We start from the raw sequence: 12,992 nt of genomic DNA, 5'->3' as shown, positions 1-12,992 counted from the left end.
CTGCTTTCTCTGCATCCCGTAGGTCATGCCTTGTTTTATTTTGTATGGTGCCTTTCTTGACTTCAGAATGATGTTCCTTTTCTGATGAGAAAAGTCTATGGATGCATCACTACTGGAACAATTCTTTCTTTTTCACTGAGTAGGCAGACGTATAATACTTGAAAACAAAACACCAGGAGAAAGGATGGGCAGGCGTGCTTTCTCATTTATGTCGTCTAATTGATAAATCCATTTTGGCCGAATCCCTTAGAGCCAGCTGAGTGGGATGGCTGTGCATCTTCTTTAGAGATGTTTGTGTGCAGGTTAGAAGGCAGGAGTCTCTTATGTGTTGAGCAAGTGTGTTTTGCTAAAGCTCCCCAGGGGATTCTGTGCTACGCCAGCACCCTCTCTCCCAGGTTGCTGTGTGGAGGTACAGGGGAAACCAGCGGCCTTCAAGCCCATGTGCCAGGCTTGGGACCAGCCTTGGCCTGGTGGTTTCTCGGTGACTTTGAGACAGATGGCCTGAGAATTGTGAGTTGGTAGAAGGGGGAGGGCTGGTCCACGTGGCTTACCTGGGGCCCACATTTCAGGGTCGGAAGGGCAAATGCCACCCCCAGACAGCACCATGGGGATGTTGGCTTGGAGAACACCAAGCTGGGAGCTGACCAGTCACCTCGGTTAGTGGCCAGGGTCCTCACTAGTCTGTTAGAAGGACAATGGTAACGGCCAGTAGTGTGCCTCTTTGGGGTGTGTGCACAAGTGCCTGTGTGAGTGTATACGTGTATTTGTTTGTATATGTATGTGAGTGTGGGTGCACGTGTGTGCGTATGCATGATATGCATGACTGTGTGTGTCTGTGTGTGTATTCAGAGCTGACATAACTATCTCAAGTCAGTTTTTGACTATTACTAAATGCCTGCTGTAAAGGAAAATGTATCTTAAATCGAATATTCCTGGGACTTCCCTGGTGGTCCAGTGGCTAGGATTCTGAGCTTCAAGGTCCCCAGGTTCGATTCCTGGTCAGGGAACTAGATCCCACATGCCGCAACTAAGTCTTGGCATGGCACAGCTAAGGAGCCCATGGGCCGCCACTAAGACATGGCCCAGGTAAATAAATAAGTACAATATTACCTATTTACAGCCATAGGAGATGGTAGTATTTGGAGCCTAGGCTACTTTGGAAAAACCCAGGTTATCATCCCAGTGGTAACACTTAAGTGAAAAAGTGGGCCTCGGAGTGCATTATGACAGTGACTTCATGTAATAGGATCTCCATGAAGCCCACTTGGCTGTTTTTGACTTAAGACACCCATGTGCCCTGCGGAAACCGCGCTGAGCTTTATTTCTGTCTGCTTGGACTTAGAATCTCCCAGAAAAATCCACTCAGGAACGCGGGAGACAGGATGGAGAGAAACATACTCTGATTCTGGGAGGGGACCTGGTCTGTCCTCCGAGGACACGGTGTAGAGCCCAGTGTTCATTGCACCCCCCCTCCCACTGCGTGACTTAGCCAGCTCACACTCTTGTGTCTTTTCCCAGGTCACACACTTTTCTTTTTTATTGTTCTTCCTCTCAAAGCTGAAGTAGATATAGTTCCCTGCCCCCACTTGAAGCATGAATGTTCCAGCTTTGTTGAGTTTTAATGAAAGCACTTTACGTGCCTGGATAAATAGTTTTACCATTGAGACCTTAAGTGTGCAATACTGTCCTATCAAAAAAAAAAAAAGAAGTGTATACCTTAGTCTTAAAATACTAAAAAAATGCTAATCATCATCTGAGCTTTCAGTGAGTGGCAGTCCTTTTGCAATAGTAACATGAACGATCACAAATCACCATGAGAAATAATGAAAAAATTCTGAAATACTGCAATAATTTAAAAAATCTGGCAGAGTGAACAGTGTTGGGGAAAATGGCACCTATAGGCTTGCTTGATGCCAAATTGCCACAAACCTTCAATTTGGGGGGCAAGGAGGAAGCAGTATCAAAGTGCAGTAAAATGAGGAATGCCTGTAATTTAGTATTTGGGTTTAGCAAATATAATCTTATCTCTGAACTTGCCTTTTTAAGTTGAAGATCCTTCTCTTTTGATGGACTTCCTCATGCTAGCAGTGCATAGCATGAATTATTTCATGCACTAAAGTAGAGGCTCATGAACTCGTTCCGCAAGGGGCCAGATGACACTTTCTAGCTGGTGGGCAGGTGTCTTTGGCAGTTGCTCAACTCTGGGTTTGGAGCCCTGTACACAGCCATGACCGTGTTCCCCTCAAAGTCTATATTTATGAGCACTGAAATTTGAATTTCAGATCATTGTTATGGATCATGTGGTACTGTTTGAATTCTGCCCTCTTCCCCCACTAGGAAACCTAAAAGCCATCCTTAGCTTTGTGGGCTGCAGTTTGCTATCCAGGATACTTCTGCACGCTGCGGACTTCCACCCAGCCTGTGGGTATGGTCTCCAGGAATGTACTGCAGCATTGAAGTTTTTCTTTTTGGGAAAAGGCATCCAGTGGATAGGACTCTGACCCTTTCAGCCTGCCTTGGAAAAGCTGCTCTTTGAAATGTGAAAAATTAGATGCGGTGTGCTCACCTTCCCTGTGCTTCACCCTGGTGACTCAGGTGGTAAAGAATCCACCTGCGAATGCAGGAGATGCAGGTTCGATCCCTGGGTCCGGAAGATCCCCCTGGAGAAGGAAATGGCAACCCATTAGGATATCCTTGCCTGGAGAATCCCATGAACAGAGGAGCCTGGCGGGCTACAGTCCATGGGGATTGCAAAGACTGGGACACAGTTGCACATACTCATATTCACCTTCCCATCCAGGGATCTCCATGGGGGAAGAGTGTTTAGTGCAGGTGATGTCTGCACAGGGCAACTGCACCCATGTGCACCCTCTCCTCTTACCTTTCCCAACATATCAGATCAGATCAGATCAGTCACTCAGTCATGTCCAACTCTTTGCAACACCATGAATTGCAGCATGCCAGGACTCCCTGTCCATCACCATCTCCTGGAGTTCACTCAATCTCACGTCCATCGAGTCAATGATTCCATCCAGCCATCTCATCCTCCGTCGTCCCCTTTTCCTCCTGCCCCTAATCCCTCCCAGCATCAGAGTCTTTTCCAATGAGTCAACTCTTCCCATGAGGTGGCCAAAGTACTGGAATTTCAGCTTTAGCATCATTCCTTCCAAAGAACACCCAGGACTGATCTTCAGAATGGACTGGTTGGATCTCCTTGCAGTCCAAGGGACTCTCAAGAGTCTTCTCCAACACCACAGTTCAAAAGCATCCATTCTTCGGCACTCAGCTTTCTGCACAGTCCAACTCTCGCATCCATACATGACCACTGGAAAAACCATAGCCTTGACTAGATGGACCTTTGTTGGCAAAGTAATATCTCTGCTTTTCAATATGCTGTCTAGGTCGGTCATAACTTTTCTTCCAAGGAGTAAGCATCTTTTAATTTCATGGCTGCAGAACCATCTGCAGTGATTTTGGAGCCTCAAAAAATAAAGTCTGATACTGTTTCTACTGTTTCCCCATCTTATTTCCCATGAAGTGATGGGATGGGATGCCATGATCTTCATTTTCTGAATGTTGAGCTTTAAACCAGCTACTTTGCCAACAAAGCTCTGTCTAGTCAAGGCTATGGTTTTTCCATTGGTCATGTATGGATGCGAGAGTTGGACTGTGAAGAAAGCTGAGCACCGAAGAATTGATGCTTTTAAACTGCGGTGTTGGAGAAGACTCTTGAGAGTCCCTTGCACTGAAAGGAGATCCAACCAGCCCATTCTGAAGGAGATCAGCCCTGGGATTTCTTTGGAAGGAATGATGCTAAAGCTGAAACTCCAGTACTTGGGCCACCTCATGGGAAGAGTTGACTCATTGGAAAAAACTCTGATGCTGGGAGGGATTGGGGGCAGGCGGAGAAGGGGACAACAGAGGATGAGATGGCTGGATGGCATCACTGACTTGATAGATGGGAGTCTGAGTGAACTCTAGGAGCTGGTGATGGACAGGGAGGCCTGGCATGCTGCGATTTATGGGGTCACAAAGAGTCAGACACGACTGAGCGACTGAACTGAACTGAACTGAAAGCCCCCCTTTGTTGCCTGTGATTTCTTCTCCTTTTCTAGCTCCTCCTCCCAGGACCTGTCGGGCGGTGCCTGGGAGCCAGCAAACCTGCAACGCACCTCGGACCTCTTCAGCTCGCTGGGGAGCATCGACAGCCTGGACCCATCCTCCCAGCCTGATCCGTCGGGGCGCCTCTCCGCAGCCAAGTCCAGCAGAATAATCGACTGCCTGGGCGGCGCCAGGAAGCGGGACTCGGCATACGGCTCATTCTCCACGTGCTCCAGCACCCCGGACCACACCCTGCCCAAGGTGGACGCGTCCTTAGCCGAGAATATCTTCTACAAAGTGGCCCTGTGGGAGGCCTCCGTTGCAGCGGACAGCCGGCCAGGCCTGACGGCTGGCGAGCCTCATGGCGCCGAGGAGCCCCTGGAGTGTTTTCCGCCCCGGGTCCCCGAGGATGGCCCCGAGCCTAAGCTAGCTGCTTGCGGGTGGTCCATTTCCGGGCCCATCTGGTATGCTCCTGATAAGAGACTAGCCCCTCCGTCCCCTACCCTGCCACCTTTCCGGCTCCGGCGCGACAGCTTCCCTGCCACCACGAGCCACGAGCATACCCAGGGCCCCACGTTCTCAGCAGACGCGACCCCAGAGCAGCCCTTGCTGGGGCTGAGCCGCATGCAGCCCCACGGTGGCGACTGGAAGAGACCTGAACCCGCTGATCAGCCGTTGAGGCCGGCGCACGGGGGCGATGGCCAGAGAGCCGCGAGCTCGGGGTGCACACCAGGGGCGCATGTGGACTGTGGGTGGCCAGCCTGCGACAGCGGGGCCCAGGCCTTCCCGGGGGCCCCCAGCTGGCTGCAGGTTTCTCTCTCCAGCACCGGCGTGCGCCCCCCGGAGCCCTCGCCCACGTGCCAACAACTTCCCTGTTCGAGCGACCAGGGCTCCTTCTTCCTCGAGGGCCCCTGGGCCGCCACGTGGCTCGGGGAGCCCCTCCCTGCTGACCACCTTGCCGAAGACAGCCCTGCTGCCGTTGTCGTTGGAGGGCTGCGCGCTGCAGACCAGAGGGGCGACTGCCGGGGCGACAGAGGGGGCCGCTACTACTGTGTGATGTCCAGACCCCGTCCCCAGTGGGGCACCCCAGCCCCCCAGGCCCGCTCCTACCCGTCCCGGCTGGAGGGCGCCCCGGGCACATGGCAGAGAGGCAGGACGGAGCCGGTGGACAGGGCACCCGAGGGCCCACCGGGGGCCGGCCTCCTGGACAAAGGCGGCAGGAAGAGGGTGGCGGGCATCTTGGACGACGGGGGCGGCGAGATCTGCCCCCTGCAGACGCCCATGCTGCACTCACCGAGCTGGGAAAGGGCGTACCCGCCCGAGACCGGCCCCGAGGACACGGCTCCAGCGCCGGCGCCGCCTGAGGCCCTGGCGGGCAAGCCCCTCCAGAGGAGCGACCGCTTCGCCACCACCGTAAGGAAGGAAATCCAGCAGCGGCGAGCCAGGCTGCAGAAGAGCCGGAGCACGGCCACTTTGGCCAGCTCCGCGGAGGAGGAGGGGGAGGCGGAAGACGACGAGACTGAGGCGCGTGGTTCCCGGGCACAGCCAGTGGGTGCCCCAGAGACCACCTTACCTGGCGGCACCTATAAGGACCACCTGAAGGAGGCGCAGGCCCGCGTCCTGAGGGCCACGTCGTTCCGCCGCCGCGACCTGGAGCCCAGCCTGGCGGACCCGGAGCCGGCCCCCCGCATCTGGGAGGGGGCCCCAGGTGCTGGGCCGCCCTTGTGCGCTGCCGGCAGCGGCAGCTGCAGCGCGCGCATCGGGAGCCGGAGGCGCTTCACTGCCGAGCAGAAGCTGAAGTCCTACTCGGAGCCCGAGAAGATGAACGCGGTGGGGCTGACGGGGGACCAGCGACCCGCACCCCACGACGAGACGGTGCGCACCTTTGCCGACAGGTGGAAGTTCTTTGAGGAAACCAGCAAGCCCGTGGGCCCCCAGCCCGGGCTGAGGCCGGCGCCCTGTGGCTTCCCCAGGGAGAAGCCGGAGATGCTGTGGACAGCGGGCCCTGGAAAAGACGGAAAGGAGGGGAGACCCATCCGGCCAGAGCGGCTCGGCACCTTTGCAGAGTATCAAGCCTCCTGGAGGGAACAGAGGAAAGTCCCGGAAGCCAGGAGTGGCGGGAGGTACCACTCCGCTGACAACATCCTCGACGTGGGTGTGGACCAGGAGGAGAGGCCGCAGTACGTCCACGAAAGGTCCCGGTCATCACCTTCCACGGACCTCTACAAGCAGGTAAGCATCCTGCAGGGGACCAGATGCAACCCCGCCTGACCCCAAGGCACAGATGGGACACCGAGGGAATAGCATGGCCTGGTGTCCTGGTGACTTGTGTCCTGATGTCCAAACGTTTCTGTGCACCGGGCTCAGCCAGTATAGCAGCTCCTGCGAGTGGTACCTGGGGACCAGGTCCACACATTCATGACAGTTGCAGGTGTCCTGGTTTCCCCCACATCTCGAGTTCCCAGCCTCATCTCTAGCTGAAGCTGTCTTCCCTCTTGATTAGCTTGCCCTTGATTCAAAGGGAAGAAATTGGGGGAAACAACAGAAAATGGTTAAGTTGTCCTCTGAAATGAAAAGGGGTGCTTTATGTCCACCCTTAACACAACACATGTTAAACGGTTTTCAAATACTGATGTCATTTCATACTTTTACTGTTCTCATTTGGTTTTTATTTTATGGGGTCAGATATTTTTAAATATTGCTCTGGGGCAAGTGTAACTGAAAGTGCAATGCTTTAAACTATTGCACTTTCCTTCGGCGTGTTAATGGTGAAAGCTGACGTTTCGCTTTCTAAAAAAATCCTCCGTGCATGTATTCATACTTCATGGTTAATAGTCTCCCTCTCTCTGCGTTTTCTGCTCCTTCCATCTGCAAGGGTGTATTTCAAAGGAAAGATTTCCTGCGGCATCCGATGGAGGCTTTTGTAAACAATAGAACCAGCGATCGCTTTGTTACACACTTATGAACGTGTGTGTGCGTGTGTGAAGAGAGGTGTTGGTTTCTGTGTGGCCCCCGGTACAGAAAGGCCTATGGACACCCTAGGGCATGTGTGTCCCCCAAGATGGTGCCCTGTGCCATGTGACCTTCTAGAATTCCATGTTCTCGAGGTCAAGAGACCAGGCTGCCGGACTCCAGGTCCCAGGGCTTGAGCTTTGACTGCGGTGAACCCTGTGACCAGCAGTGTTTTGATTTGACTGGGTGGGGTTGGGGACCACCACGTCACACAGCTTTCCAGCCCTCACGTCGGAGTCCTTCTTCCTGCCGGGGAGCCCAAAGGGACCACGGTCTCCTTGAGTCATTTTGACGAGGGCTGGGCTGATGGTCCCCAGGCCGGCTGACCACAGGCCACGTCACCCAGTTCGTGGGTGCTGGCTCACAGGGCGCGCCCACAGTGAAGGGGATCGTGATCGCAGAGGTTCTCAGGGGGGAGGCCGCTTGATGACTGGGTGTCCTGTTGTGCCGCCCTTGGCAGGATGCCTCCGTGGAACCTCGATGGCAAGCAGGGGACCCAGAGGAGCACACGGAGCTTTCTTCGGTGGCACTGGCCGAGGACAGAGGCCCCACCCCAAGGTAGGAGAATCTTGCACTTGGGGTCACTGAGGAGGCGTCTTGGGGGGCAGGTGGGCTGCTTTATGGGGGTGAGGGCTCGGATAATGTGGTCGGGCGTGTGGTTTCGGCCAGACCTGAAGTGGCTGGTCACCAGTTGGGGTTGCCCGAGGCCCCTCAGTACTGCCAGTGGGGCCAGTAAAGCCAGGGCAGGACATTGTGAACGCCCTCCTTAGGGCAGTTTTGTTCGTTCATCACACAGCTGCTGTGTTTTGCACGCAGTTGAGTTCTTTCTGATGACAGAGAAACCCAGTGTGATGGGCTTGAATGGAATGCTTTATGTAGAACAGCAAAGTGAAGGGACCGTTTAACGACTAGGGCGCAGCTGGGTTGCTGGCCGGGGAATCCAAGTTGCCTGGAAGGATTGTTAATGAAAGGATGGGGGTTAGGCCTTCTTTAATGAATTCATTTTGAGCTTTAAAAATAGAAATTGACTCTGCTCCCCCAGAGCAGGTCAGAGCATGAAAACATGGGCTGGCCGCAGTGTTAACATGATTATATGCCCACATTCTAAAATGTGTCCAGAGTAGCAGTCTTTCTGCAGTGAGGGTGGAATTTAGGTGAAATACACACCACTGTGTGGACCCTCATCCCTGAGGATCGCAGGAGAGGGCATTGCAGGTACTGAAGGAGCGGGGCTTTAACCTTATTTGCAAAACAGCTGATAAAAGGGTCTTCCCTGGTGGCCTAGTGGGTAGGACACGGAGCTTGCAGTGTGGGGGACCTGGGCTCCCTCCCCGGCCAGAGAACTACGCCCTGTGTGCTGCAGTTGAAGACATGGCGCAGCCAAATAAATACATATTTGAAAAAAAGACAAACACTGATGGAGAAATGGAAGCTGATTTGTGTACGGTAGGGTTGCTGAGTGCAGATCTTTCTGTGCCTTGGGGGTCTCTGGGGGTTGATGAGCTGCTTGGATTAAAACATCAACCTCAGAATTGAAGGGTGTGTTGCAGAAACGACCGAGTTGAATGTTGGTTCTTGCCAGCCTTGTGCGCCGGGGTCTTATTTCAGTTGGCTCTAAAACTGGCTGCTGGAAGCATCGCACAAGGGCACAGTGGCTCGGAGGGGGCAGGCATGGTGGTCCGCGTGTGCTGCTGTGGGACGCGGTTGCCGTGAGGCACACACTCACAGAAGTGAGCTGCAGGGTTGGGCCTTTGTGACCCTGTGTTCCGAGTGGGTCATGTGCGGAGTGCCAGCTGTCATCTTGATCAGAGTGGCTCCTCGCCCCACTGCAGTCCTGAGCGTGCTGCATTGTGGGGAGGCAGGGGTTGCTCCGGGCCAACCTGCATACGTGGGAGGGCTTCCCTCCTGCCCAGCGCTGGCCTCGGGCCTTTAAACTGCAGAGCTCTCGCTGCTGCACTGGTTGGACTTCACCTCCTCTGCTATTCAGAGTTGTGATAAATAGCTTCACTGTACATAACTCTGTGTGTGTGTGTGTGTGTGTGTGTGTGTGTGTGTGTGTGAGAGAGAGAGACAATGGCACCGTCAGCAGCGAAGGGGTGAAGAGGATGAGGGTGGGTGGGAGGAGATGGCGGTGGCAGGGAGAGAGGGAATCATGTGCTGTGTGCATCACAGTCTTGGCTTCTGGCTGGCTGTGTGGGTAACCACTCCGAGGGAGTGACTTCCAGAAGCTTTCCCTCTTTTGCGCGACCAACCTAGCAGTTTTCAGAATCATTCTGTGGTTTTTGAAGAGCGGCGAGACTGAAGTGAAATTCTAAAACTGGAATGTTGAAAAGGTGTGGTCAGCTGCTTTTGGAGAATGTTTCATTTTCTGAAGTAACTGGCCAAGGAGAGTGCCCTCGAAACATTTAAATTTGAGAATAAAATACATGAAAAGGCAGGCAAGGGACTGTCCCTTGAGATCTATAATGCAAAGATTTAAAGATGCCCAGTTTTGCATAAATTAATGTAAAACAGTCTGTATAAGGGTTTCCCTGGTGGCTCAGACAGTAAAGAATCTGCCTGCAATGCGGGAGACCCAGGTTCAGTCCGACTGATTCCGAATCAGGAAAGGAGTACATCAAGACTGTATATTGTCACCCTGCTTATTTAACTTATATGCAGAGTACATCATGAGTACTGGGCTGGAAGAAGCATAACCTGGAATCAAGATTGCTGCGAGAAACATCAATAACCTCAGACATGCAGATGACGCCACCCTTATGACAGAAAGTGAAGAGGAGCTAGAAGGCCTCTTGATGAAAGTCAGAGAGTAGAGTGAGAAAGTTGGCTTAAAGCTCAACATTCAGAAAATGAAAATCATGACATCCAGTCCCATCACTTCGTGGGAAATAGATGGGGAAACAGTGGAAGCAGTGCCAGACTTTATATTTTTGGGCTCCAAAATCACTGCAGACTACAGCCATGAAATTAAAAGACTCTTACTCCTTGGAAGAAAAGCTATGAGCAACATAGATAGCATATTGAAAAGCAGAGACATTACTTTGCCAACAAAGGTCCATCTAGTCAAGGCTACGGTTTTTCCAGTGGTCATGTAACCTGGGAGCAGGTCTGGACGGTCCCTGAAGGGCTGGGTGTGGCTATGCTCCCATAAAGCCCAGACAGAGAGGACTTGCCAGCCCTGGGACTTGGCCAGGAGGCTAAAGGATGGGGGTCAGTGAGGATGCTTCCTGGACGGGAGGTGGGGCCTGTGTGGTCCTCTGTCCAGATGTTTCTGGTGGTGGTCTCTGCAATGTTGATAGCCACGCCTCTCATCATTTTCATCTCACTGGTCTCTGGCTTGGTTAACGTGGCTGTGGCCCATTCACAGCAAGGATGTGTAATTAGCAAAAGATGCTGAGAGTGGAATCTCCTTTCTGAGATTCACAGATCATAAGGTTCACGTGGAGTGACTTGGGTACAAGTTGAGGCTAGGATAAGAGGAACAGTTCCTTTGGGATGTATGCGTGCCAGGGTGCTTACCATGTTCTGTTCTCTTCTTACTTGTGGACTTTTTCAAGGGCACAAATGTCTTATCAGGTAAAAGCAGAGTGTGTGTTCCACTTATTACGGGTATTTACAACATTGAGTCTTAATGGTGTTCGCCACGCGTAAGCTCTGAGCATCGTATATGCTTGATAAGTTGGCCTCGTTGTAGGAAACGTGGATGTAGGAAAACCCAATGATAAACCTTAACGTGATAAAAATACTTTCTCTTTAGAAATCATTCATTGAGGCTGTCTCTTAAAAATGGATTTCCTAGTGCAGAAGCAGCTGCCAGATTCTGGTTGCTAATATGAAAGTGAAAGTGATAGTCGCTCAGTCTCTTTGCGACCCCGTGGACTGCAGCATGCCAGGCTTCTGTGTCTGTCACCATCTCCTGGAGCTTGCTCAAACTCATGTCCATTAAGTCGGTGATGCCATCCAACCGTCTCATCCTCTGTCACCCCCTTCTCCTTCTGCCCTCAGTCTTTGCCAGCATCAGGGTATTTTCAGATGAGTCAGTTCTTTGCATCAGGTGGCCAACGTATTGGAGCTTCAGCTTCAGCATCAGTCCTTCCAGTGAGTACTCAGGGTTGATTTCCTTAAGGATTGACTGGTTTGATCTTGCTCTCCAAGGGACTCTCAAGAGTCTTCTCCAACACAACAGTTCAAAAGCATCAATTCTGCAGTGCTCAGCCTTCTTAATGGTCCATCTCTCAGATCCAAAGGTGACTACTGGAAAAATCGTACCTTTGACTAGATGGATCCTTGTCGGCAAAGTGATGTTTCTGCTTTTCCATTAAAAGATCCAGGGCTCCTTGGAGAAACGGGCAAGTCTAGGGTTGGGGCTGGTGGAATACAAAACGAAGTTGCAGTGTGTTGTCCCCCAAAAGTAAGGAAGTACTCAAACAAACAGACACACACACACACAGAGAAAACCCTATAACAATGAGGATTTGCCAAAGGGACACAGAAGCCGGCTTGGAGTTTCCTGTGACCAAAACTGCTGTGAAATCAAGTGGTATAGAAAGGAGTGTATAAAATATCCCTGGGCTTCCCTGACGGTCCCGTGGTTAAGAAGCTGCCTTGCTGTGCTGGGCATACAGGTTTGATCCCCGGCTCGGGAACTAAGATCTCACATGCCACGGAGCAACCAAGCCTGTGCATCACAGCTACTGAGCTCTCGAGCCCAGGAGCCCTGGAGCCTGTGCTTGACAATAAGAGAAGCCAGCAACAGTGAGAATTTCACGCATCGTAACTGGAGAGTAACCCACGATTGCTGCAACCAGAGAAAGCCCATGCGGCAATGAAGACCCTGCACAGCCAAAAATAAACCAAGTTTTGAAATAAACATTAAAAATAATAAAACCTGAGCCCGCACCAATAGGCATAAGTGATCAAGTACGTTAGAAGTGGAGGAAAGAGATCTGTACAGAAAAGTTCTGAATCTCTGCAGCTCTTCTGCCCTTGGGGGGTGGGATAGGTGTGTTGTGGGGAGTAGAGCCCTTCTGTCTTATACTTCGGGCTGCATTTGGTGAGCTTCTTCCACAGGGGCCGGGGTGAAATGGTGGGGTGAGGCTATGTGACTGCAGAGAAGCTGGTGTAGCTAATCCCGCCAGCTCATCCATAGAGATCATTGTATTGACAGCATGGTCCTTGTATTTGAGGATAAGAAGGGCATTTCACCTCTGTGTTCTCCAACTCCCCCTGCCCCTCAAATCCACAACTCCTGGGTCGGTTATCACAACAGAAATATCAGACAGATCCCAGCTGAGACATTCTGCGAATGCCTGCACGGTCCCTCTGGAAGCTCTGGAGGGCCTAGAAAACAAGGATGGTCTCAGAGGCCGTCACTTGGATGGGAGGAGCCTGTGACTGGTAAATGAAATGGGGTGTCCTGGAACGCAGAGAGAATAGTAGGTGAGAATGAAGAAAGTCTGAATACGGTGTGGACTCCAGTTAATGTACCAAGATGGGAGTTAGGGTAAGGAGAAGGGGATGACAGAGGATGAGTTGGTTGGATGGCATCACTGACTCAGTGGATTCAGTTTGAATAAACTCCGGGAGATAGCAAGACAGGGAAGCCTGGCGTGCTGCAGGCCCAGGGCTCTCAAAGAGTCGGATACGACTTAGCAACTTAGTCAACCGTACTAATGGCAATTATGGCAATTGTACTAATTATGGCGTACAGTAATGGCAAATGTACTAATGTGTTGACAGCAGGGGAAACAGGTGTAGGGAACGTTCTCCGCTTGTAAATTTTCTGTAAATCTAAAAGCATTCTGAAAGGAAGTGTTGGAGTAGCTTTCCTCACGGCATTTCAAGTTAGCTTGTAAATGTCAGGTGCAAACCTCATTTAT

The 12,992-nt window shown here is 52.1% G+C and overlaps 1 protein-coding gene across 1 annotated transcript in view; it reads left to right on the top strand.

Annotated features, from left to right (window-relative positions):
* Positions 1-12,992, top strand: part of LOC128071024 (protein Shroom2-like) — a 143,682-nt gene that overhangs the window by 97,099 nt on the left and 33,591 nt on the right. Inside the window, exons 4-5 of the mRNA XM_052664018.1 lie at positions 4,116-6,333; positions 7,574-7,671. Of these exons, the coding sequence (XP_052519978.1) occupies positions 4,116-6,333; positions 7,574-7,671 (2,316 nt within the window). The remainder of the gene's footprint in view (positions 1-4,115; positions 6,334-7,573; positions 7,672-12,992) is intronic.

This window comes from Budorcas taxicolor, chromosome Y (genome assembly GCF_023091745.1).
Source record: "Budorcas taxicolor isolate Tak-1 chromosome Y, Takin1.1, whole genome shotgun sequence".
In the NCBI taxonomy this organism is placed as follows: Eukaryota; Metazoa; Chordata; class Mammalia; order Artiodactyla; family Bovidae; genus Budorcas; species Budorcas taxicolor.
Note: the sequence above shows the minus strand (reverse complement) of the source record. Positions and strands in the feature narration are given on the sequence as shown.